Source organism: Peromyscus leucopus, chromosome 2 (genome assembly GCF_004664715.2).
Source record: "Peromyscus leucopus breed LL Stock chromosome 2, UCI_PerLeu_2.1, whole genome shotgun sequence".
Taxonomy (NCBI): Eukaryota; Metazoa; Chordata; class Mammalia; order Rodentia; family Cricetidae; genus Peromyscus; species Peromyscus leucopus.
The window spans coordinates 45,205,110-45,230,396 of NC_051064.1; the positions used below are offsets into that span (position 1 = coordinate 45,205,110).

The 25,287-nt window shown below is 43.6% G+C and overlaps 1 protein-coding gene across 1 annotated transcript; it reads left to right on the forward strand.

The window, feature by feature from the left end:
- The first annotated feature begins 1,161 nt into the window (after nt 1-1,161).
- On the forward strand, nt 1,162-24,137 carry Ube2j1 (ubiquitin conjugating enzyme E2 J1). Its single transcript, XM_028872757.2, has 8 exons — nt 1,162-1,370; nt 7,998-8,071; nt 8,940-9,071; nt 12,765-12,849; nt 13,564-13,669; nt 16,011-16,140; nt 17,081-17,200; nt 21,416-24,137. Exons 1-8 carry the CDS (start codon nt 1,340-1,342, stop codon nt 21,692-21,694), a joined length of 957 nt encoding a protein of 318 aa, XP_028728590.1. The 5' UTR covers nt 1,162-1,339; the 3' UTR covers nt 21,695-24,137.
- The last annotated feature ends 1,150 nt before the right edge of the window (nt 24,138-25,287 follow it).

Here is a 25,287-nt window from a genome sequence, read left to right on the forward strand (position 1 = left end):
CTATTAATTCCTACTGGGCCGGTTTTGTACAGAGAAGGACCCCGAAGGACCTGGTGAGGGTGGCTTCAAGAATAAAAGGGAAACATCCTCCTCTCTACTGTTTGGAAGAAAAGGGGAGCCCCAGGGGAGGGTGCACCCAGAGACAGGATGGGAATGGCTACGGTTATGAGGTCGGTTGCTGAGCAGAGGCAGGGGGAGGGCGTTGGATGCTAAATTTGAGGACAGAAAACCAAGAACACAAAATGAAGGATTAATGAAGACGCACACTGGAGTTCGGTTTTGTTGGCTTCTCGATTCATCAGATTATCAGTTTACCATTCAGAAAAGAGCACCTTTGAATGGTTTAAAAGATGCCATTTAAACGTAGCTTTCCCCTCTCCCGCTTCAGTCTGCTGGGACAAATCACTATTTCGCGTACAGACACCTTTGACAATATAAAAATCAAACAAGGTTTTTAGATAACACTAGCCTGTCCATTTGTCTTCATGCAACCTTCTCTCTAATCTCTACTGGGTCTCAGTCCTTCGGTCCCTCCTTTCCTGTCCCGCGGTCCTCTCTCCTCGTTAAGCCTTCCGAACTCTGTTTTCTCTGTGTCCTACACACTCCACAAAGACACACGCGCCGTGTCCTCTGAAGTCCGACCTGTCATATCTCTACGCCTTTACTAAAACCCCACGCGACCACTCGCTTTCATTTTGGAGAAGGTCCTGATGCACACCCAGGACGGTGTCGTAGCGGATCACCCGGCGGTGCTAGGGGCCACTGGTTCACGAGTCCACTCCGGTCCCCTGCAGCAGGCAGGACAAACAGCGGGCTCGGAGAAGCGCACGTCGCGGTCGCCCGCCCTGCTCGCCCGCCCGCCCGCCGGCCGCTTCGGGTCGCGCCGTTCCTCCGGGCATGCCGCGAGCTCCGGGGAGGAACCCCTGAAGGGCCTCCCGGGCTGGGCCGAGGGGACGACAAGGGTGCCGCCCGCCCGCCTCCGCAGGTGCCCCCGGGCGAGCTTCGCGAGGCCGGCCACCGCCGCCGCCGCCGCGCGAGCGAGCCAGCGAGCGCCACGAAGCGACTGCCACGTCAGGCCGACCTCACAGACCCGGCGCGGGCGGTGACGCGGCGTCGCGTGGGCTCTGACGTCAGCCCCGCAGGCCGTCCGCAGCCCGGCGCCCGGCTCGGCGACGCCCGGCGCCCGGCCTGCCCTCAGGGAGGCGGACCCCGCGGCCTCGCGCCTCGCCCGCGGTCGGGCCGGACTGGGCGGTGTCAGCGGAGGCCCTCGCCTGGCGCGTCCGCCGCGCGACACCCGGGCAGCCGCGGCGCCGACGGGAGCGGCAGCGGGAGGCCCGCCATGGAGACCCGCTACAACCTGAAGAGCCCGGGTGAGCGGGGCGGGGGCGGCCGGCGGGCGGGCGGGCGGGCGGGGGCCCTGGAGCCCCTGAGCGGCGCCTCGGCCGGCTCGTGTCCGCCGGCTCTCGCGGCCGCTCCGGGTTCGCGCTTTACGCGAGGCCGCTGCCGGTCCCGGGGTGCAGGCCGCAGGGCGGGGCGGCCGCTGCGGATCCCCAGAGCTGCTGTCGCCTCTTAGCTCCTGGCCTCTCCTTCCCGGGCTCCGCCGAGGGCAGCCGGAGACAGCCAAGCCAAGGGCAGGTGGAAAGGCGACGTCCGCGGGTCGGACTGAACGTCCCCTGGCTGCCGCATCCTTAGTACCCCCTCCGACGCTGCCGACCAACTTTTGTGAGGTGTTTTGACTCACGTTGGAGGAATCTGTCGTTGAAATATCCCGTTTCAGTATTTGGAGGCGAATAGGATTAGAGACAGAAAGCGAATGTCCTGTAACTAAACTAGTTGTGCTGTGTACTTGAGAACTAACCAGGATTTGTGGGGTGGACTGCTGATATGTCCGAATTCACGCAGAGAATTTCTTTCCTTCATTTAATGTCCCAGACAGTCCCCGCCTCCAGTTATTTTCTGGTGCATTAAAAACAATGCAAAAACAAAAAACAAAACAACAACCCGACATTATCAGTTGTTTAATAGTAAGGCAAGCGTGACACGAATTACTGGATTCTATACATAGTATTTATTCTAAATGTACCTTGATAATTTGTCGGAGAAGAAACTCTCAGCTCTGACTAATAAACCCCAGGGTATTGATGATCCGTGAACTAGAACTCCTGATTTTTTTTTCTTTCCCACGCTGCTTCTTAGGTTGGACTTTTTAAGTCTAACATCCGTATGGGATGTTGTGAATCTTTGATTAGAAAAAAAAAATTCAGAATATAGAAATGAAAAGCCCAAAGATTTTGAAAGAACAGAATGTTGTTAGCTTGAATACTGGCAAGCAAGTGTTCTTAGGGACCGAATGTAGAATCTGTCATGTTTAAGGGGAGTCCTTTAAATTTGGCCATATGCCTGTTCAAGAATGACGTTTACACGGCTGAATTTTAATGGGACCACATTCTCTATCTTCATCCCGTCACTAAAACCTGAAGAGCTAAAAAGAGCCAGAGAAAGTTGAAATGCTGGGGCTTCCCCGTTTTGATGCAAGAATGGTTGATTAGCTGGACTTTAAAAATAAAGCTGTGTGGTAAGTTGTACAGTACTCCTTAGTCACATGGTTGCTCTAGATCAGCAGAGGTGAGGTACTTGGGTGAATATCCAGAGAACAACGCCTCAAGAAACATTGTCAGGAAATTGCTCAATCTTTTTTTTTTTTTTAAATAATTTCTTTTTATTTATTGATTTATTTTTTAAATGTGCACTGGTGTTTTGCTTGCATGTGTGTCTTTATGGGGGTATCAGATCCACTGGAACTGGAGCCACAGACAGTTTTGAACTGGTTTGTAGGTGCTGGGAATTGAACTCAGGACCTCTGGAAAAGCAGCCTTAACCTCTGAGCCATTTCTCCAGCCCCAAATTGCTCAATCTTGATAGGTTATTGTACTCGAGGTTATGGTAAAATTTAAGCAACTTTAGAAATTAATACATTTCTAGCTGGGTATGGTGGTATGTGCCTTTAATTCCAGCATTTGGGAGGCAGAGGTAGGCAGATCTTTGTGAGGTCCAGCCTGGTCTACATAGTGAGTTAATAAATTTCCAAAGTATGTTGAGCTTCGGTTGACTTTTGTATCTCTTTATAAATTCCATCCTCTTTGGTTTCTTCAAAGATGATGGTATTTTAAAAAGAAAGTTTAAAAAAAATCTTTCCTGTTGGTATAGACGATTTTGATATAACAAAGAAGGTGGATTAGATGAACTGTAGTATTTGTTAAAATGTTGAGAAGCCTGGTGATAATGCTTGCTTTTTCCTTCTCCAGCCTTTGTTATTTGTAGATTAATGACAATGGGAAAGGAAGTAATTTAAACATCTCATTTCCTGTCTGCTGGGCTTGGGTTATCTCAGAGATGGATGGGAAATTTAAGCGGAGACAATACAGTTAAAGGTTAATGTTGTATTGTGTAGATGGTAACTTTGTTCAGCTTGTAGAGGTATCCTATTTCTACCAGGATCCTGTTTGTACTGTTGGGGTCACTGAAGCGTGAGGACGCTAGTCAGACTTCTCACTCCACTCAGACCCATCTCAGTTGTATGCCTAGAACGGTAGTGATTGAACGTTTTCACAGATTTCCCACAGACTGAAAAAACAAAACTAGTCTGTCGCTGAGATATGCTCAACTCTGGAGGCAGCTTCAGTTTCTTGGTAGCTCCTTGACCTCTCCCCCTGTGGTGGAAGGTGTCACTGTCATCACTAGATCCGTTAGCACACAAGCTTCATCACTTCTCAGATTGACAGTGTTCCAGCAGTACCCCAGTGTTACAGCAGTAACAGCAGTTTGCTGGATGAGGTCGCTCAGGACTTGAGCCTCTTAGGCTCGTGTGCGTTTTCCCCTGAACCACTCTCCAGATGTTATGTCTCTGTCCCTGTTGGATCCTCTGTTCGGAATGCTTTCCATTTAATCCATCTGAAACTCCTGTTACTTCAAGCTTCTAGAAGGTTTAGCCTTCTCGGCTTCCTTAGGTGGGCTAGGTTGTCCTTAAACTTAGCTCATACCTAGTCAATATGTCATTGCCTTGTAATTTTTTTCAAGTCTTCTAATTGCTCTAAGCTTGTGGAGGCAGGAAGTTAGTCTTTTCCTCTCTCCATTCAGACATTCTTCAAATGTATTTTGTTTTAGTTTTTTAAATTATTTTAGTTTTATGTGTAGGAATGTTTTGCCCGAATACGTCTGCACGGTGTGTGTGCCCGGTGCCTCCTGAAATTTACTGTCTTGGGAACTGATGATATTAAGATAGGAACTTTCCGAGAGAAATTGATGTTTGGAAGACATTGGCCTATAAAAGATCCCTTTATTTGTATGTTTTTGGTTCCAAATTTAGTGTAAGTTCAGTGAACCAGCTGGGCAAAAGAAGAGGGCAAATGCTGGGGCCCATGGAGCCTCAAGTCTTGGTCCAGAGAGACCAAATGCCTCCGTAAAAGTAAGACTTAAGAGCAGGAAAGCCGCCGTCATTCCCTCTCGTGACCGATGTCGTCCCCCAGAGTCAGAGAGCTCTAGGAAATGATCCTGCAAAGAGAGGAGCAGGGGTTGAAGCAAGAGAGGGGCTGTCAGGAGGAGCAGGCCAGTTACCTGGCCCTAGTCGTCCAGCGGCACTGTGTGCCTCGACATTCCGTAGATTCCTTAGGAATAATGTTTTATGTAGCTTTACAGCAGGAATGTGGTGATTGATTCCTGTCTTGATTACTGTTCTGTGGCTGGGGTCAGATGCTCTGACAAAAGCAATTGTGGGAGCCTGGGTTTATTTTTGTCTCACAGTGCATCGTAATGGGGAAGTCATGGCCGAACGATCGTGAGGCTGTAGTCACATGGCATCTAAAGTCAAAATGCAGAAAGAAAGTAACGAGTGCTTATGTGCAGCTCTCTTTCCATTACACACACACACACACACACACACACACACACACACACACACACACACGAGTGCGGGGTCCTAGCTTAGGGAATGGGGCCATTCCACAGAGGGTGAGTCTTTCCACTTCAATAATCAGATCAAGGTAACCTCTCGTGATCATAACCAGAGCCTTGTCTCCCAGGTGATTCTGTATCTCATCAAATTGACAGTTGAAACTAACCATAATACTGGGTTGTCAGCCTGACGGTATCTGGAATACCTTGGAGGTGGACCTCTGAGCATTTCCTTTGAGGGATTATATAGATTAGGTTAATATCTGTGGAGGCACCATTCCATGATCCAGTCTGGATTGATATAAAAAGGAAACATGAGCTGAGTTCTAGCACTCCTCTCTCTGTTTCCTGACTGGGATGTAGTGTAACCAGCCAGCCTAAATGATGCTCCCAACTGCCTGCCTGATTTCTTTACCACAAAGAACTGTACCTTGGCCAGGCGGTGGTGGCGCACGCCTTTAATCCCAGCACTCAGGAGGCAGAGGCAGGCGGATCTCTGTGAGTTCGAGGCCAGCCTGGTCTCCAAAGCGAGTTCCAGGAAAGGCACAAAGCTACACAGAGAAACCCTGTCTCGAAAAACCAAAAAAAAAAAAAAAAAAAAAAAAAAGAACTGTACCTTGTGAGCAAGGATAAATGCTTCTTTAAATTACTTTTGTCAGGGTGTTTTATTACAGCAACAGGAAAAGTAATACAAGAAGACTTCAGTCCTTTTCCTTAAAAATTATTATATTTGTACTGGCTGATTTTATGTCAGCTTGACACAAACTCGAGTCATAGAGAGGAAGAAGCCTCAGTTGAGAAAATGTCTTCTTAAGACCCAGCTGTAAGACATTTTCTTAACTAGTGATCAGTTGGGGAGGGCCCAGCCCATGGTGGGTGGTGCTATCTCGGGGCTGCTGGTCCTGGGTTCTATAAGAAGGTGGGCTGAGCAAGCCAGTAAGCTGCACTTCTCCGTGGCCTCTGCATCAGCTCCTGCCTCTAGGATCCTGCCCTGCTTGAGTTCTTGTCCTGACTTACTTTGGTGATGAACAGCAATGTGGAAGTGTGAGCTGAAAAAACTCTTTCCTCTCCAACTTGCTTTTTAGTTAATGGTGTTTCGTTGCAGCAGTAGGAACCTAAGACATTACTGCTACTGCTGCTGCTGCTGCTGCTGCTACTACTACTACTACTACTACTACTACTACTACTACTACTGCTACTATTATTATTACTGTGTGTGCAGGCGTGCATGTGCCAGGGTGAATGTGGAGGTCCTGTGTCAGATCGGTTTCCACCTTGTTGCTGTGGACTCTTCCTTGCTGTTCCTGCTGTGTGCTCTAGTTGGCTGCAAGCTTCCAGGTGCTCTTCGTTCTCCATCTTGTCTTATCACAGTGGTGCTGGGTTTACAAACATGCATGCCACTGCCACTAGCTTTTTACTGGAGTCCTGGGGCTTGAACTGAGATCTGATGAATCATCCTACCAGCCTTCAGCCCCTCTCCATGGGCCTCTAGGTGGAAGGCCTTTGCGCACTGACCTTTTCAACCAAAATGGATATGTATTGTTTATTTTTCATGCCATTAAGCTTTTCTTTGAATAAAGAATTTTGTCTTGTCAAGTTCATTTAAAAAAACATTACCAGTCACAGTTCCAGATTCTTTGGAAGAGAAACGATGGAAACTTTAACAGTCATTCATCAGTTTGCATACTTTTCTGTTCTAAGCTCTGAGGAGGCCACAGTGAAGTAGAGCCTTGCAATACTTAGCAGAATAGATGGGGTTAAACAGGTGCTGCAGGTACAGTGTCATGGCAACCAACATGACTGGCTGTTAGAATCATTTAAAGAGGATGCCTAGTCTCTATCCTGTCTCAGACACTTTGATTTGCCCAGGTAGAATCTCTAGTCCCTCTGAGGAAGGAAAGGTAAGTGTCAAGTAGGACCTTCCTGAAGAAATTACTTAAAGGCCAGGCATGGTGATGCATGTCTTTAATCCCAGCGCTCAGGAAGCAGAGGCAAGTGGATCTCTCTGTGAGTTCCAGGCCAGCCAAGGCTGCATAGTGAGACCCTGTCTCAGAAAATAAAACCAAAATGAAACAAGACCGCAATAACAAAAGGCATTGCTTATATGTGGGAGCCAGTCTAGATGGTGATGGGCGTCAGAACAGCGTTGCAAGCTGAGCAAACACTAATAAGGAGGCTTGGAGTAGAGAGAAGGTGGGGCGTGTCTGATAAATGACCAAAGTTGAGTGTCTAGAATTTGGAGGGAGAGGTTGTGTCAAATGTGTATGTTGTAATACAGGTGTTTTCATGGTGTTAATACTGACTGCCTTCCAACTCTAAGCTCCTTGATGACCCAGAGTTTGAAGATTGTAGCTGTTCCATTTAGCTCCTAGTAAGTATCTGAAGTATTTGATGAATGGATACATATGGACTATAAGGATTCACTTCAGAATAGGAGATGGAAAAGAATCTTAACAATTAGGAAGTAGAACAGTGACTCAAGAATGTAGTTTTTGTTGTTTGAAACAGTCTTGCTATGTGACCCAGGCTAGCCTCAACCTTGAAATCTCCCTGTCTTGACCTCCTAAGTTCAGGGGCTACAGGTGTGTGCCATTACTCCTGGCTAGGAACTTTCTTTTTAAAGCCTAGATTTAAAAAATCCTAGACACAAATGAAGTAGTGTGGAAAGCAGCACCAGATTGATCTGGGTCTTGTGTGGGAGTTGCTTCCCGTTAGCCTGTTTCTACCACACTCTAATTTCTCCTTTGTGTGGTTTGCTTTATCTCCTCTACCTGTTCCTACCCATCCGTAGAGTTATCTGCTTCTATTTGTTTGTTTTTAAACTACCTGATTTTCTTTCAAGGGCAGATACCTGACCTCTGTTTTCTTCTGTCTGCTCTCTGTAGACCAGGCTGGCCTCAAACTCACAGAGATCCACGTGCCTCTACCACCTGCTGGGATCAAAGGTGTGCACCACCACACCTGGCTAGAAAGGTTTTTACTAGCCTGTGCTGATGACTTGGAAAAGCATGTTTTAAATATCTCCATTTTATGGATTTTTCTTTCAGCTGTTAAGCGATTGATGAAAGAAGCAGCGGAATTGAAAGATCCAACAGATCATTACCACGCTCAGCCTCTGGAGGTTAGTGTTTGTCTCTGCCCAGAGTACTGCTGGACTCTGTCTAAGATGACTCAGAACTACATTTCCATTGCTTTGAGTTGTTGATGTGTTTCGGTTGTTTATTGATCTGCTTTATTCCGTTGTGTAAGTGTTTCGTTAGCCTTTCGTTAGACTCCTTAGGCAACCGGACCCAGGGACTCTGTGAGTGCATTTCAGATGCTAACTTAGGGTTTAGTGTGGAGTGCGGGGTAGTAGAAAGAACTCATCACACTGCACTGTCTCTCTGCAACTACCCTAGGCTTTTGACACAAGCATCTCTACCTCTGTCTCTGTCTGTGAAAGGCCGATGCTGACTGTGCATAGTCAGGTTTTCATGATAATAGAGAAGACATAATAGGATGTGTAAGAACTTTGTGATTTGGAAAGTAACTTGGTAACTGTATAATGACATATAGCCAGTCTGTTAATATTACTAACCAGTTATACATAATGAAGAATACTTTTAAAAGATTTGTTAAGACAGCTTAAATTTATACTAATGATTTGACTATTTCCACTAATTGATATTTTTGAGGCATTAATTTCCAATTTAATTAAATAAATCTTACTTATGAATATATAATTAGACTTAGAAATTTTTAATTTTTAAATTTAAATTTTAGATCAAAGGAAATATTTGATTTGAAAATATTTTAACTTTTATGAAGCAAAAGTTTATATTAAATAACACCTTTTTATTTATGACTTGAGGCATTTTGAGTGTTTAGAAACTGTTAGCACTATTAGGAAGCGTTTGATTCTCCTCGCCTGACATTTTTAATGTTACTGTTAATAAAAACGATAAAATGTTTAAATGTTCTTGATCCTGTGGATTCTTGCTTTTGTGTAGGATAACCTTTTTGAATGGCACTTCACAGTTAGAGGGCCCCCAGATTCCGATTTTGATGGAGGAGTTTATCATGGACGAATAGTGCTCCCACCAGAGTACCCCATGAAACCACCAAGCATTATTCTGCTAACGGTAAGAGCTCTTGGTTTTGACAGTGCATGCAGGTTAACTTCTCCAGTCATCTGCAAATGCAGTCAGCATATTTATAAGAAATGAAGTAGAATATTGTTCTGATTTTGCCTTCAGAGCCTGGGCCATAGATATGCAGATTTTTTTTCCTCAGAATAATTCCGAGGAAGCTGATGCATCTATGAAGTACTGGTGATACTAGTTTATGCGTAAATGTCACCGCACAGTTGTTAGGAGTCAGTGAATTAATGTGTGAGGAGTGCTAGGCATGCTGCATGTAGTGCTACTGTGAGTACAGCTCAGAGTCACAGCCTCTCCAATTTTCTATCCATCTCACGTCATCTTCATAAGTTTCTTCATATCTGCAACAAACTATAATATCTGTCTCACTGATCTGACATGGAAATGAAAGATCAGCATCCTGTAATAGCTCTTAGAGTGGGGCCTGCCATGGATACCTTAATAAATGTTATTTTATTTCTGTTTATATCTCAGAATTTCTACCTTTCTGTGTTTTCTTTTCATGTGAAAGAAGACTATTGATATATTAACTCTCTTGTTTGCTAAACTGTCCTACCCTCACTCATGTTTAATTCTCTCCTAACCATGAAAAATGCAACGCGCGCGCACACACACACACACACACACACACACACACACACACACACGCGCGCGCACGCGCACACAGAGAGAGACTTTTTTGTTGCTTTGTTTTTCTCTTTGATGACTTTACTCTTGTGTGGGCTATTGCAGTCAAGTTTCAGGAATGTTCTCTGTTGAAACATTCTTTTTCCACTTATCTGAGAACTGCCAGGGCTTCTTAGTCTTTATCCTGTTCCATCTAAGTCCTCCTATCTGACTCAGAGGGTAGCACTCTGTGACAGGAGGTGTTATCCGTGACAGCAGACTAGCGCAGCTGCAGCTGTCCTCTGGAGAATACAAGGCATTTGTGTTAGGGTCACTGGTCAGGGTCCTGACTAGCCTTTTCCATCTCACCGCATGTAGGTTATGTATTGTCTTAGGAATTTAGTTTTGTTTCTGTCTAATGGGATGTTGTTCGTGGCAAATACAGCTACATCCTAAGTTCCTGGCCTGTAGAAGCTGCACAACAAGCATTGGCCATTATGCTAATCGTTGGTGTTGGCACGAAGGCCGGGGCAGCCCTTTAGGCTCCTGTGTCAGGACTCATTTCAGTGAGCTGGGAGAAACAAGCAGCCTGGAGAAAGGGGCTGGTATATGTGGGGGACGTGTGTGTGTGTGTGTGTGTGTGTGTGTGTGTGTGTGTGTGTGTGTGTGCAAGCGCAGTAGGCAACAGCTCTTTACCAGTAGTTAACCAGGGGATCAGTTGGATTTACCACACTGAAAAGCAGCCCTGCCCTCCTCAGTGCTTGCCTTCTTGCTTGCTTCCTTTCTTAAAAAGTGTCACTTTCTACTTTCTGCAGCAAGTGTTTACTGAACATGACACAGGCGTGTTGACGAGGCAGGACTGAGTCAGCCTCCGACCAGTGGAGTGCTGCTTCTGCCTTAGTGCCTTTTCCTTTCTCACCTTCTTCCTCGATGTTGTGGCTACTTCCCCTGCTCAGGATTGCTGCTGCTTTTTATCTGTGTGAAATAACTTCAGTGGTCACCTCTGACAGGAGAGGTGCCGAGTCTCTTCATCTTCTACTTCTACCTTCCTGCTACATGTCATTGGTAGCTTTCCTATCAAGCCATCAGACCCATGTCCAAACCAATTCATTATCAGAAACTTTTGTGGTCCACCCCCTCTAGTCTCTTTCTCAGGGGTCCAGAAGAGATGCTACCAACAGTGAGAATAATCTGAGGGAATGAATCTAAGTACACCGAGTTCCACAGTCCATTTACTTTGTTCCTCTGAGATAAGATTCTATCTACACAGCTTCAATTCTGTTCTTATGCTTAGCTTCTCTCTGTCTCTTCTCCTCCTGTCCTATCCTAGTTCTAACTAAGCTCTTTTTGCCTCATCCTCATCTTCATCTTCATTTTTCTCCATCTTGGTTCCTTCTGGTTCAGAACTGGTCTACCACCTCACCAATGGTAACTCTCACAATACAATGCAAGGCTTCCGAGGTCCCCAAAAGAGCAGTGAGTCAGCTTTATTTGCAACCCAAAAGGGGAGTGAATGGAGGAGATGGGGTCAAATAAGGCCTGGAATTTCAAATCTGAAAGGGAATTTATGTGCTCAAAATATATTCTTATAAGTGGTTAGATGAAATGTTACGAGTCTATCATAAATGTGCTCAAACTACAATCTTACAGGTGGGTAGGTAAAAGAGTCTGTGAGTCACTAAAATGTAACTGCCTCACTATTTCTATGTTGCCATGTACTGGCGGGGCCCTGTAACTGCTGGGAGCTAGGAAACCTGCCTCATAGCTGCACTGCACCTGGTATGCAAAAAGCCCTTTTGTTCTGAGTTAGTTACTCTGGAGTGCTGCTTGGGCTTTAAGAGGAAGGAGGGTCTGAGCTTCATTTGCATAAGAAACAAAGCTATGCACCTAAATTCACCTGTCTCCTAGACCTGGGAGACAGGCAGTCTCTCCTTAAGGGTGTTTACATTAATTCAAGAGACTCAGCAATTGGTCTAAAATGCTTTGTCCTTTCTGCTTTTGGTTTTGGATGCTAGAGAAGTATATCAGATAAAATATACTGTTAGAAGTTCTTGGGGAAGGTATGAGAGCGCATAAGAAATTCATAGCAGGAAACAGCTGATACATTAAAAGCCGAATAACACCAAATACTCCTTGAGATTTGGGTTCCTATGGAAGAATTCCCTGATTTTTCCAGGTATAGCTTCACCATATTCATGTGAATTCTTACTACATTCCTGTGACTCGTAGTAATTCATGGTCTCTGCTCTTCCTTGACTACATTCTATCTAATTAAATGGCATCAACCTTCTGAAAAACTGCTCCTGTCTCAAAGTCTCCTCTCCAACTAGTCAAGTGACTTTGGCCTCTTACCTCTTACGTGTCTTCTCTTTATGAAAACCTAGGTCTGTAGTAGGCACAGGGCATAGCATCAGTAAATCTTTTTTTTTTTTTTTAAAGATTTATTTATTTATTATGTATACAGAAGAGGGTGCCAGATCTCATTACAGATGGTTGTGAGCCACCACGTGGGTGCTGGGAATTGAACTCAGGACCTCTGGAAGAGCAGTCGGTGCTCTTAACCTCTAAGCCATCTCTCCAGCCCCGCATCAGTAAATCTTTACATGCTAATTATTTAAATTCCAATCATGCTGCTCAGTCTCAGAAAGGTGCTAATACACTCTCTAAAAAACAGTCTTTATTATTTATTCAGCATTTAACAAATATTTTTGTATGTCTATAAGAGGACAAAAAAACTGTGTCTCTTTATTAGAGTTTAATTCTCTTAAATATTCTTTAAAATTATTATTCACATATAAATATATCTATTTATTCTTGGAAAGCAGTAGGCATTAGATAGGCTTTTTCAGTTTTTAAAATGTGTTCTTAGCTGGGTGGTGATGGCGCATGCCTTTAATCCCAGCACTCGGGAGGCAGAGCCAGGTGGATCTCTGTGAGTTCGAGGCCAGCCTGGGCTACCAAGTGAGTCCCCGGAAAGGCACAAAGCTACACGGAGAAACCCTGTCTCGAAAAACAAAAAAAAAAAAACAAAAAAAACAAAACAAAAAAAATGTGTTCTTTATTTCTAAGGCTAATGGACGATTTGAAGTAGGCAAGAAGATCTGCCTGAGTATCTCAGGGCATCATCCTGAAACCTGGCAGCCTTCATGGAGCAGTGAGTATTAGTGAATATGAGCTCCCATCATTGTATTCAGTTCATAATAATGAATTATAATACACTTTTGAGAATAAAGATGTTTTGGATAATATGTGATACCATTGAAAAATTAACAAAAATACTTTTCCATGTCTAGGTTAGTACAGTACTTTAATAACCTCTCACTTGGATTTCCTGAAACCTTCAGATCTTTTTTTTTTCCAAGTAAATCTAGTTCCCTTTAAAATTTTTATTGTGTGCAGATGTGTATGGAGGCCAGCAGTTGTTGTGGGGTGTCTTCCTTAATTCACTTCTACCCTATTTTTTGAGGCAAGGTCTCTCTGAACCCGGAGCTTGCACATTTTGTCAAACTTGCTGAACAAGCAAGCCCCAAGGAGCCTCCTGTGTCTGCTTCCCTAGAACCAGTTAGAGTGTGCACTGCTGTGTCTACCTGCTCTTTTTTTATTTCTTAAAACAATCACAGGGAGCATGGGTGCTGTAGACCAAGCCTGGGTCCCTGTGCTTACACTGCTGAGCTGGTTCCTACCTCAGTTCCTACCCCAGCTCCTACCCCAACCCAGCTCTTACCCTAGCCCAGCTCCTACCCAGCTCCTACCCCAGCTCCTACCCCAACCCAGCTCCTACCCCAGCCCAGCTCCTACCCCAGCCCAGCTCCTACCCCAACCCAGCTCCTACCCCTTTCACTGAATTGATGTTCATTTTCTGTTTCAGTAAGGACAGCATTGCTGGCCATCATTGGTTTTATGCCAACTAAAGGAGAGGGAGCCATAGGTTCTCTAGATTACACACCCGAGGAGAGAAGAACACTTGCCAAAAAGTAAGTTCCGTGTTAGGGCTGAGTGGTATTAGTGGTTAAGGATCCAAACTTAGCATTGTACAAATCCAGTTCTGCCAATTTCCTTGGAGTGATCAGAATATAAAAATCGATCTTATGATATTTATTATAGTACTGTGGATCAGTCCCGGGGTTCACTTCATGTCAGGCAGGTACTCGTCCACTAAGTTGTATTACCAGCCCAACTAGTTCATTCTTATAAAAGTAGTTAATGGGCTGGAGAGATGGTTCAGTGGTTAGCACTGGCTGCTCTTCCAGAGGACCCACATTATGGCTCATAATGGTCTGTAACTCAAGCCCCACAGGAGCCAATTACCTTCCTCTTCTGCTCTCTGTGGGCACAGGAACACATTGGTGCACAGACATGCATCCAGGCAAAACACCTATACACATAAATATAATAATAATTAGAAATTAAAGTAATTGATAACATTCTACTAAGATTTGGTTTACTCCGGTGGGAGACATATCTCCTTTGTCCCACTTTGGTTGGCATGACAGGTAGAAAGAGCCAAAGTCATTATTTATTTGTAGCTGTCTATAAGATCAACTCCCTGGGGTTGGAATGGAACCCACTGGATCTTTGTAGCAACTTATATAGCTTATAGTAGATATCTAATAAATGATCTGGGCCAAAATAAAGGAAAATTTTATTAGGCAGGGATATGGTGATATTGCCCTCTCTTAGTTTTTTTTCCTTTTTGGTATATTTTTATCTATATAATTATAATCATTCATTCAATTCAAAGTACCATTTCCTTTCTAGCTGTTCTGGAACTCATTATGTAGACCAGGCTGTCTTTGAACTCAAGAGTTCTGGGATTAAAGGTGTGTGTCACCAAGCTCAGCATTTTTTTTTTTTTTTTTTTTTGACACTTGGTTTCTCTGTGTAGCCCTTGGCTGTCCTAGAACTTGCTCTGTAGACCAAGCTGGCCTTGAACTCACAGAGATCCACCTGCCTCTGCCTTCCGAGTGCTAGAATTAAAGGCATGCACCACCACCCAGCTCATAAATTCTATTTTTAATTGACTTTTTTCTTGTTGTATATGTTTTTACTAAGAGATAATTGGAGTTTTATATTAGACCTTTTCACAGACTTTGAATAGGCTCATGATCTGTGTTCTTTAGATTAGTATCATAGAGTATGATAGACAGTTTATGTAGGTCTGAAGCTTATCTTTCTTCAGATAACTTTTTTGTTGTTGTTTTTTGAGACAGGGTTTCTCTGTGTAGTTTTGGTACCTGTCCTGGATCTCACTCTGTAGACCAGGCTGGCCTTGAACTCATAGAGATCCTCCTGGCTCTACTTCCCAAGTGCTGGGAGTAAAGGCATGTGCCACCACTCCCCAGCACAGATAACTTATTTTTTTGTTGTTGTTGTTGTTGTGGAATATTTATTTATTTATTTATTTATTTATTTATTTTTGTGATATATATTTTTTATTTTACAATACCATTCAGTTCTACATATCAGCCATGGGTTCCCCTATTCTCCCCCCTCCCACGCCCTCCCCATACCCCCAGCCCACCCTCCATTCCCACCTCCTCCAGGACAAGTCCTCCCCCGAGGACTGCGATCAACTTGGTAGACTCAGTCCAGGGAGGTCCAGTCCCTTCCTCCCAGACTAAGCCAAGTGTCCCTGCATAAGTTCCTGGTTTCAAACAGCCATCTCATGCAATGAGCACAGGACTTGGTCCCACTGCCTAGATGCCTCCCAAACTGATCAAGCCAATCAACTGTCTCACCTATTCAGAGGGCCTGATCCAGCTGGGAGCCCCTCAGCCTTTGGTTCATAGTTCATGTGTTTCCATTCATTTGGCTATTTTTTTTCAATAATTGAGTAAAACTGAAATTAGATAACTTATTTTTAAAAATGAAACCTAAGCAGGTTTTTAATGAACACATTTGCTTTCCTCAGAACTGAGTTGCTGCCTTGTCCTACAGCCTATAGGTGACTGTATTAGGAAGTTAAGTGTTCTTTTCTTTTAGTTATTCCATATTTGAATATCTTTAAAGATTTTTTTAAAGATTTATTTATTTTTATGTTAGTGGGTATCTTGCTTACATGCATATGTCTGTGCATCATGTGTGTGTGTAGCACCTGTGACGACCAGAGAGGGCGTTGGGCCCCCTAGAACTCTAGTTACAGGTGGATGTGAGCTGCCATGTGAGTGCTGAGATGGAACCCTGGTCCTTTGGAAGAGCACTCGGTGTTCTTAAGTGCGAGCCACCCCTCCAGCCACGATTTGAGTATCTTAACAAAAGAGAATTAGTACTCAGCTGTTTGATTTGTGCTCACTGAAGAACATTGTTTCCTACCAGATCACAAGATTTCTGTTGTGAAGGCTGTGGCTCTGCCATGAAGGATGTCCTGTTGCCTTTAAACTCGGGAAGTGATTCAAGCCAGGCTGACCAAGAAGCCAAAGAACTGGCGAGACAAATTAGTTTTAAGGTACTGTAAACTTCAGAACAGATCCGTTTATGTAGCCTTTTTGTTTACTGCTGAATTCTAGATAAAAAGGAAAGTAATACAGTTCTATTGACATGAGATTTTAGAAATAATGTTTTCTTACTACAAAACATGTAAGCTATGTACGCCCTCATGCAGGCGTTTGGGCATAGCAGTTAAAGCTAGACTAGTGTATAAGACTGCATTCAGATCTCAGCTTTGCCGTTTACTGGCTGACATGTCAGACATAGTACTTTACCATCATGTGTCCCCTTTACACCCATAACTAATAATAGTACCTCCCTGTCGGACTTTGTCAGGATATGCTAATTAACACATAGACCACATAGTTGCATTTAGAACTAACCCTAGTGCTTACTACATTCTAGTTCTCTTTCCCTCCCTTCCTCCTGCCCTCCTGCTCGACCTTCCTTCCTTCCTTCCTTCCTTCCTTCCTTCCTTCCTTCCTTCCTTCCTTCCTTCCTTCTTTTCTTCCTTGGCTGTGCCCTGGGACTCACTCTGTAGACTAGGCTGGCCTCAAACTCACAGGGATCCGCCTGCCTGTGCCTCCAGAGTGCTGGGATTAAAGGTGTACGCCACCGCCACCTGGCTCTACTTCTCTTATCCATTACATCCTGACCACAGTTTCCCTTCCCTCTACTACTCCCGGTCCCTCCCCCAACCCCTGCTCTCTCCAGATCCATTCCTCCTCCATTTCCCTTCAGAAAAAGGGCAGGGCTCTCAGGGCTATCAACTGAACATGTCCTAATGAGATACAATGAGACTAGGCACAGACCTCATCAAGGCTGAGGGAGGCAAGCCAGGAGGAGGGAGAGCAGTACATGTGAAAGGAGCAGTGAGGGTAAATCTAGGAGAGGGTCAGTCGATTGCTAAACATTCATTTCTTCTTATAACACTGCTCTTGGCTGTATCTTGTTTACAGGCCGAAGTGAATTCATCTGGAAAGACTATCGCTGAATCAGACGGAAACCACTCTTTTTCACTAAATGAGTCACAAGACGATTTACCTACAGCATTCCAGGGTGCTACAGCCGGCACATCGGTATGGCTCTTATCCTTTAATACACACCCACACTCCACCCAAATCACATGACACACATATACTACACCCCCCACATACCACATCCACCACACACACCATACACACATGACACCCCCACCCCCACACACAAACACGCGCCACATATACACGCACACACACACACATACACACAAATACACAAACACCCTCCTCACACACTCCACATACAAACACCACATACACACACCCCCTCCATGCACACAAACCTACACTATTGTTTGGAGTAAGGTAAGATGCTTCTAGATCAAATACTGAAAATTGTTTTTCTTTTTTTCTTTTTCTTTTTTTTTTTTTTTAATTTTTTTTAACCCAGCAGCAGTTTCTTTTTCTTTCTTTCTTTCTTTTTTTTTTTTAAAGCATTTTTTTAAATTTATTTATTTATTATGTATACAGAAGAGGGCGCCAGATCTCATTACAGATGGTTGTGAGCCACCATGTGGGTGCTGGGAATTGAACTCAGGACCTTTGAAAGAGCAGTCGGTGCTCTTAACCTCTGAGCCATCTCTCCAGCCCCAGAAAATTGTTTTTCTTAATAGTAGGATTTTAGCCCAGCTGCCCCACTAATTATGTTGTTTTGAACAAATCTTTCTGGACTTTAGTTTTTTGTGTTAAGTGGGGTTGTTTGGATGAAATAGTTTTACCTATCTTTCTGCCTCAACCTCCAAGTGCTGAGATTACATGTGTGTTTTAAGGATTGTTTTCTAAATGTATTAATCATACTAATAGAAGGCCAAGAACTATCTTAAGTAAATTCACAACCTAAATCTGAATGCCTTCAATAGGATATGTTAATAGTAACAATATTAGTAATGATTAACATTTAATAAGTAATTATGTATCATAAGCACTTGATATGATTAATCCATTTAATCCTCACAACTGCTGAATTGGATATTATTGTCATTGTACGGATGACGGGGCTGAGGCCTAGGCTAAACAGCTGGCTTAGGAACACACGTCTACTCGGCCAAGCCAGACTGGAACTAATGAAGGCTCATTGCTTTGTTAGTTTCAAACTAAGTAAAGAAAGGATGTACTCAGTAAAAGCTGTAGTGTGAGCAGCCAGTCCCTTAGGCTATAGTGATAGTGTCGTCATGTTTTCCCAGAACCTGCTCCTCACCATCCAGTAGAGGTGCACGCCTTTAGTCCCAGCACTCGGGAGGCAGAGGCAGGCGGATCTCTGTGAGTTTGAGGCCAGCCTGGGCTACAGAGCGAGATCCAGGACAGGCACCAAAACTCACAGAGAAACCGTGTCTCCAAAAAAACAAAAAACAAACAAACAAAAAAGAGAAACCCTGTCTCAAGAGAAAAAAAAAAGAAAGGGAAGAACCTGTTTCCTCGCTGGGTATGGTAGTGCATGCCTACAGTCTTAGTACTGGGGGGGGGGGGGGACGGAGGCAAGAGGATCCCATGTTCAAGGCCAGCTGGTTACCAGCCGTGTGTTCTCTTTAAGCCATAGTCCCTGGATCTACTGAATACTTTTATGCTCTTAACTGAGCATCAGGATGCAGAAGTTAGACTGTAGTGTTCTGTGTTGGCTGCTGTAACTCGGTTCACTCATTGAATGTTGGTTCACTTGCTGCATGGTGTTTGTGATGACATGTCACCGTACTGAAAGACCCTAACCCTTTAGGCTTACACCCCCCAAGCCCCAGGAGAATGAGGAACTAAAAAGCTAGTTCCAAGGGCAAACTGACTCAGCCATTACTCAACCACCCTGCCACAGTGTAACAATGTAAAGAGATTTCTGTTAAGAGGTGCACTCAACTGTGACTGGGATAATTGCAAGTGTTCTAGGAAAGACCACTGTAACCTTTGTGTAACTCTCACTCCCACCCTGATACCCTCCTTGAGGTTTTGGGAAGAATGTGCATGCAGACGTGACTGTACCCACCCTGTGATCAGACCATGATTTTGTGAAATTAGCCTTGAGACATAAATCAATCGAAACGAAATTGTATGGGAATTGTAATCTTATGGCTTTTGTGGGTTTTTTCCTTTAAAAGTACCTACGCGGCTGCAGTAGGCGCGACTCTTGCTCTCAGGACAAGAGTAGCCTGACTGTACAGCCACATCAATAAACCTCTTGCTGTTTGCATCAACTGGACCGGAGTCTGGGTTCTTGGGGCAACCACCCGAGAAGGTAGTACCCAGGGTCTGGGGTCTATCAATACAACATTGAGTTTTATGTGTCTGCACTCTTCAGTGGGCAGATTGTCCCTTGGAATCCTAGATTGTACAAGTCTTAATGTGCAGCTCTTAACTCAGCATTGGTACTACTTTAAACTCAAATTCACCAGTACTTTCTTTTTAACTCTGTGTTATGGGTTAACTACATTAAGAAAACGCCAAAGGGGCCGGGCGGTGGTGGTGCACGCCTTTAATCCCAGCACTCGGGAGGCAGAGGCAGGCGGATCTCTGTGAGTTCGAGGCCAGCCTGGTCTACCAAGTGAGTTCCAGGAAAGGCGCAAAGCTACACAGAGAAACCCTGTCTCGAAAAACCAAAAAAAAAAAAAAAAAAAAAAAAAAAAGAAACGCCAAAGAATAATTATAAGAATTTCAGATTATCTAAGCTTTATTCCTATGCTAGGGATCAAACTCAGGTTTTTGTGGATGCTGGGAAAGCGCTCTGCCATTAAGGGGCACCCCACACCTTTGTATTTTGAGATGGGGTCTTTCTTGGTATGTAGCACAGGTTGGCCTTGAGTTTATCATCTTCCTGTCTTCACTCTCGAGTGCTGCTGTTACAGGCGGGAACTCCCAAACCCAACTAACATCTTGTAATGTGGAAACGAAAGGCAGGTTTCAAATAGAAATTCTTTTTTCTTTCTTTCTTTCTTTTTTTTTTTTTTTTTGGTTTTTCAAGACAGGGTTTCTCTGTGTAGTTTTTAGAGCCTGTCCTGGAACTCACTCTGTAGACCAGGCTGGCCTTGAACTCACAGAGATCCACCTGCCTCTGCCTCCTGAGTGCTGGGATTAAAGGCGTGTGCCACCACCGCCCCTTTGGCTCAAATAGAAATTCTGTAAGTAACTGAGACCAGTGGTTTCCTCCTCGTGTTTAAAGCTGTTGCCAGCACAAAGCTTACACTCTCAATGATTAAAAGAAGAGTTTGGGTTATATTATTTGATTCTTTTAAGTGTTTATGTTTTCGCTATTGGCAAGTATTTGAGATATCTTGTATTTAATCCATATTCTTCTGAGTAGACCATTCTTGTTTCTTGTCTGAAAAGATGAGTATGTTCTAGTGGTGACAGCCACTCTCGGTGAAGCATTAAAGGCCATTGATGCAGTCGAGGCAGGTTAATGAGTCTGAGCTTAGTCCATACATTGTGTGGCTTCTTTGAATGTGCTGTTGCCAGTTTTATTGTCTCCAAGGCAGACTTAAGATTTTGACACCCTGTGTCACGTTAAGATTGTCTCCTGACTGAGCAGTCCTTGAGGTAACCAGAAGATGCCACCACCCAGTGCTTTGGGGGAACAGCCATGTACAGAGTTGAGCACACTGTGGCACTCATACCCAGGGCACTCTTGACAACATAAACTAGATACTTTTGGACTTGTGTTTAGCTCACTTGTCTGGGATTATGGGAGAGGACAAGCTGAGTTTGAAAACAAGCACATTTTCACAATAGCAATATGAAAATTTGTGGTTTAAAATTCCTTCCTTACTATGGTTGATGGAAGTATGTCGACATGATAGGTAAGGTTATACTGAAGAAGTCAGGTTCACCAAAGGTGGACGGCTTGGAGTTGCATTCTTTCTACTATTTGTAATGGGTAATTTTCAAGTTGAAAGTGGAGAACCTGCTTCTCTCCTCAGATCTTGGGAAAGAAGAGCAGCTACCAGATGCTTGGCAGAAACTGCCCTTGCGTCAGCCGTCTGGGGAGAAAGAGCGGCAGCGCCTGTGTCTGCTGATAAATGGGCTCCTGCACCTCATGAGTGCTCGCGATAGCTCATGTTTCTGGCTTATTCATCAGGGCTGCTTCCTAGTCTCAGTGTTCACATGGTTCTTGGTAGATTGACCTTAGTCATATTTAATACTCTACATATTCTTAAACTGTTAATGAGTGCACATACACACACACACACACACACACACACACACACACACACACAATGTGTTTATTTTATTTTATTTTGCCAATTTCAAACAGATTTTCTTACTGTTTCCTAGTATGGAGCCCAGAATCCATCTGGAGCACCCTTGCCACAAGCTCCCCAACCGGCTCCTAAGAATACCTCCATGAGCCCTCGACAGCGCCGGGCCCAGCAGCAGAGTCAGAGAAGATCTTCTACTTCCCCCGACATGATCCAAGGCCAGCCGCCTAGAGCCAACCATACTGAGCACGGCGGGTCTGCCATGCTCATCGTCATCCTGACTTTGGCATTGGCAGCTCTTATATTCCGACGGATATATCTGGCCAATGAGTACATATTTGACTTTGAGTTATAATGCTGGTTTGTGACTTAAGAGCTGAGACTCCGTTGCTTCATTAAACATTCTGCATTGGGTATAACCTAAGGATTGTTTACAAAAAGATTATTTTGTATTTACCCTTCATTCCTTTTTTATCGTTATAAATTCATTGTGCTGTAGGCAGACATTCAGGCTGTGGTCCAACAGTTTGTTGCTTAGATTAAGGGACTGGAAGCCACAGTTCCTTGTCTTACTATTTAATCTACTTCAAAACAAGTAACTTATTGTGGTTGCTCACACCCGTGCTGCTTTTCATAGATTTGCAATGCTTTTCTATGCAGTCCTTTGGAGTTTCAGATAAAGGTGGTGTTTGTACATCTGGAGTATTACTGGGTACTCAGTGTCACTCACTGAGTTCTATCTCTAGCTCTGTAGAATGAGAGGGGATAAAGAGCGGCAGAGGGAGGGCAAATTACTCACTAGCTTCTTGAAAAGTATCATTTATAGGAGAGACTGGGATTGCCCATTCTGTGATCTTTGTATTTGAGACTTTGTTCGGTGAGAGTAATTTTATTTCAGACATTTATGAAGATCTTTGTTATATTTTTGTTTTTGGATATTACTTGAAGAGAAAAGACTTTGTAGCCACTTTGATATGCTGTTATCACTTCTAATATGCACACAAATGAAAAGAAAACAGGCCTTTATAACCCTGTCATGGAAGAAAGGGTCCATGCAAAGAAATAGTTTGATATTTTCTTTCACAAGTTAGGTGAGGAGATCATAAAATTTGAATATTTGCTCTGCTTTCATTTGTACATGGTTTGAATTATATTATATGCCCAGCTCTGTAATCACTATAGCTTTTAATTATTCTAGGAACATGTATAATATTCAAATTTTAATAGAAAAACTCAGGGCCTAAGAGAGATTAAAAACAAACCAACTTTTATTTAGAATTGTTCACTAATCAAAGCCAAGAAAGATTTCAGTGGAAAAGTTTATCTGTCCCTTAGTGCCAGCCAGTCCCCCAGATGCTGACATCTAATTTTGTCATCACAGTGCCTAGTGAGACCACTTGAGGCAATATTGCCAGCAGCATGTTCTTTCAGCAACCTTGAGGGAGCTCTTGAGGGTCCTGTATTAATGATTTAACTGGAAAATATAGGCAGTCCCCAGCTTTTAAATATATCATGCTCTCAAAGCCCATTTATAAGCTTTTTTTTTTTTTTAAAAAAAAAAAGACAACTGAATATAAATGGTATTTGGGTTCTAGGTCAGTCCACAAAGGTTAGTTAGCTCATACATATTTTAAGTATGATTGGGAGGGTAGTTGTAAAGTTTTTATGTGGTTTTAACTAAATACAATTATGGGCAAGATAAAAATAGCTCACAAAATCATTTTAAAGGTGAGTTTAATTTTCAGTCCTATTATGTGATTTGGGGTCTGTTAACCATTGAACATAATTTCCATTTTTATTTGGTAGCCAGTTTTTGTTGTGTCAACACCTAAAATTTAAAAAGGTACTGTATGCTATAATATAATCTTAACATTTAAATAGATTTAAAATTTAATAGATTAGCATTTTATAGTTCTTCAAATTGTTTATGTCTATATATGAAATTGGTAAAGTCTAAAAAGCCTAGGAACTTTGTGATGACCTCATGTCAGGAAGACTATAGGTTACCAATTTTTTAGTTTTCTTGCCATGAAAAAATATATTCTGAGGTCTTAGTTTATAATACCAGATATGAGAAACATTGGGCCAGTGGTCTCCTGGAGAGAAGCCAGTAACCCACTGGAAGCCTGGATGGCCTTCCCACGTAGGAGAGAAACCCTGCACCATCACCCTGTGCTGAGATGGCTCATGCGCTAGAGCGGTCTTCCTCCCAGGCAGACTGGCAGGCAGCCTTTGGAGCTCTGTGATCTTGCTGCATCTTCTGGGGGCGCCTGTGCTAAGCACTGAAGTTGCTCTGGGATTTCATCCGTTCTCCCTCCCTGTTGCTAACCAGCTACCTCCTTACGTGTGTTGGCATTTCTTTTTAGCACTTGATACACACATCAAAGTGGTACATTGTGCTTTTTTCCCTCATCGCTATCTAAAAAATTGTTCTTCCACCCCCACCTTGGAGTCAGTGAGCTCACTGAAGGGCCTCTGTCATTAAAGCCTCAGTTTAGCCCTTTAGTTCCAGCTTAAGGCCCAAACCATGTAGAAGCTGGTAGGTAAAGTCTTAGGATTCCCATTTCCCCAGTTCTCAGATTTCAGAACTCAAGGCTTCTTCACTGACCAGCATAGCATATGACTACACATCAAGGTAGTTAAAATAGCATGCTTGAAAAATATGCCTGTTTTGCTTGTAGCGGTCTAAGCCCATGAGCCTTCCAAATCTTCTGTATGTGGGGAATTTATGTAGCACTTTACATTTCCATGCTGCTGATTGTTTTATTCTACTGAAATAAATGATTTCATCAAGCTTCTCAATGAATTAAAAAAACTAATTTATTGATTTTACTATGAAAGTGACAAATTTCCCTATTTCAGGAGAATAAGAACTCTGTTTATTCAACTTTGGTTTATGAAGAAACGTGGTATCTTGAGATTGCCCTTTTTTTTTTTTTGGTTTTTTTTTTTTTTTTTTTTTTTTTTGGTTTTTTTTCGAGACAGAGTTTCTCTTTGTAGCTTTGCGCCTTTCCTGGAACTCACTCTGTAGTCCAGGCTGGCCTCGAACTCACAGAGATCCACCTGGCTCTGCCTCCTGAGTGCTAGGATTAAAGGTGTGCGCCACCACCGCCCGGCAAGATTGCCCATTTTTATAGACCAGAATCTAAATGAAGTTCTTATGGGGACCTAGGGTGAAGTGTTGAAAAGCCTACATTGTTCTGATACCTGCAAATAAGTACGTATCAAGTGAACACAGAGTGACCGTGACATTTGTGTGACTTCCTGAGGTCATGAGAACAAATACCTATTCACCTCAAGCAGGGCACCACCCCAGACCACAAAATAGTTCCACCCGAGATTGTGGTGGTGGGCCAGGGACAGCACCATAGCTTGTGTTTTGACCGAAGGTTGAGTTCTTTGCCATCTAATCCTACCTCTTGTCCCCATTCCTTCGAGTACCATGTCTGGACTTCCACTTTGTGCTTTTTGCCACTTTTCATTAGCCACTTTCTAATCTGTGCAGTTACATCTGGATCTCCTCCAGTCTCTTGCCATTCTTTATAAACAGCCAATCTTCATTCAGTACACGTGCCTCTGCCTCTGCCTCTCCCGTTGCCTAAACCCGATTGGAAGCCATACGCTGTCCATGACCAGAGTCCGGCTTCAGCTAATGCTGCTGGGGTCTCCCAGTCTCTGAGCTTGGGCCCATGGTCCTGACCCCTCTGTCTTCAAATGAGCCAGTGTTACAAGCTAGACTATTCATAGCCTGTGCCAGACAAAAATTAAGTCAAAGGGAATCATAGATTCCAATGTAAGAACTACAGCCAGTGGCAGTCGCCTGTAATGCCAGCACTGGACAGGCAGAGCAGAAGCAGGCAGATTTGGAGTTCGAGGCCAACTTGAGCTACATATCCAGACCCATGTCAAAACTCAGCAGCTACAGCTATAAAACCCTTAGAAGAAACT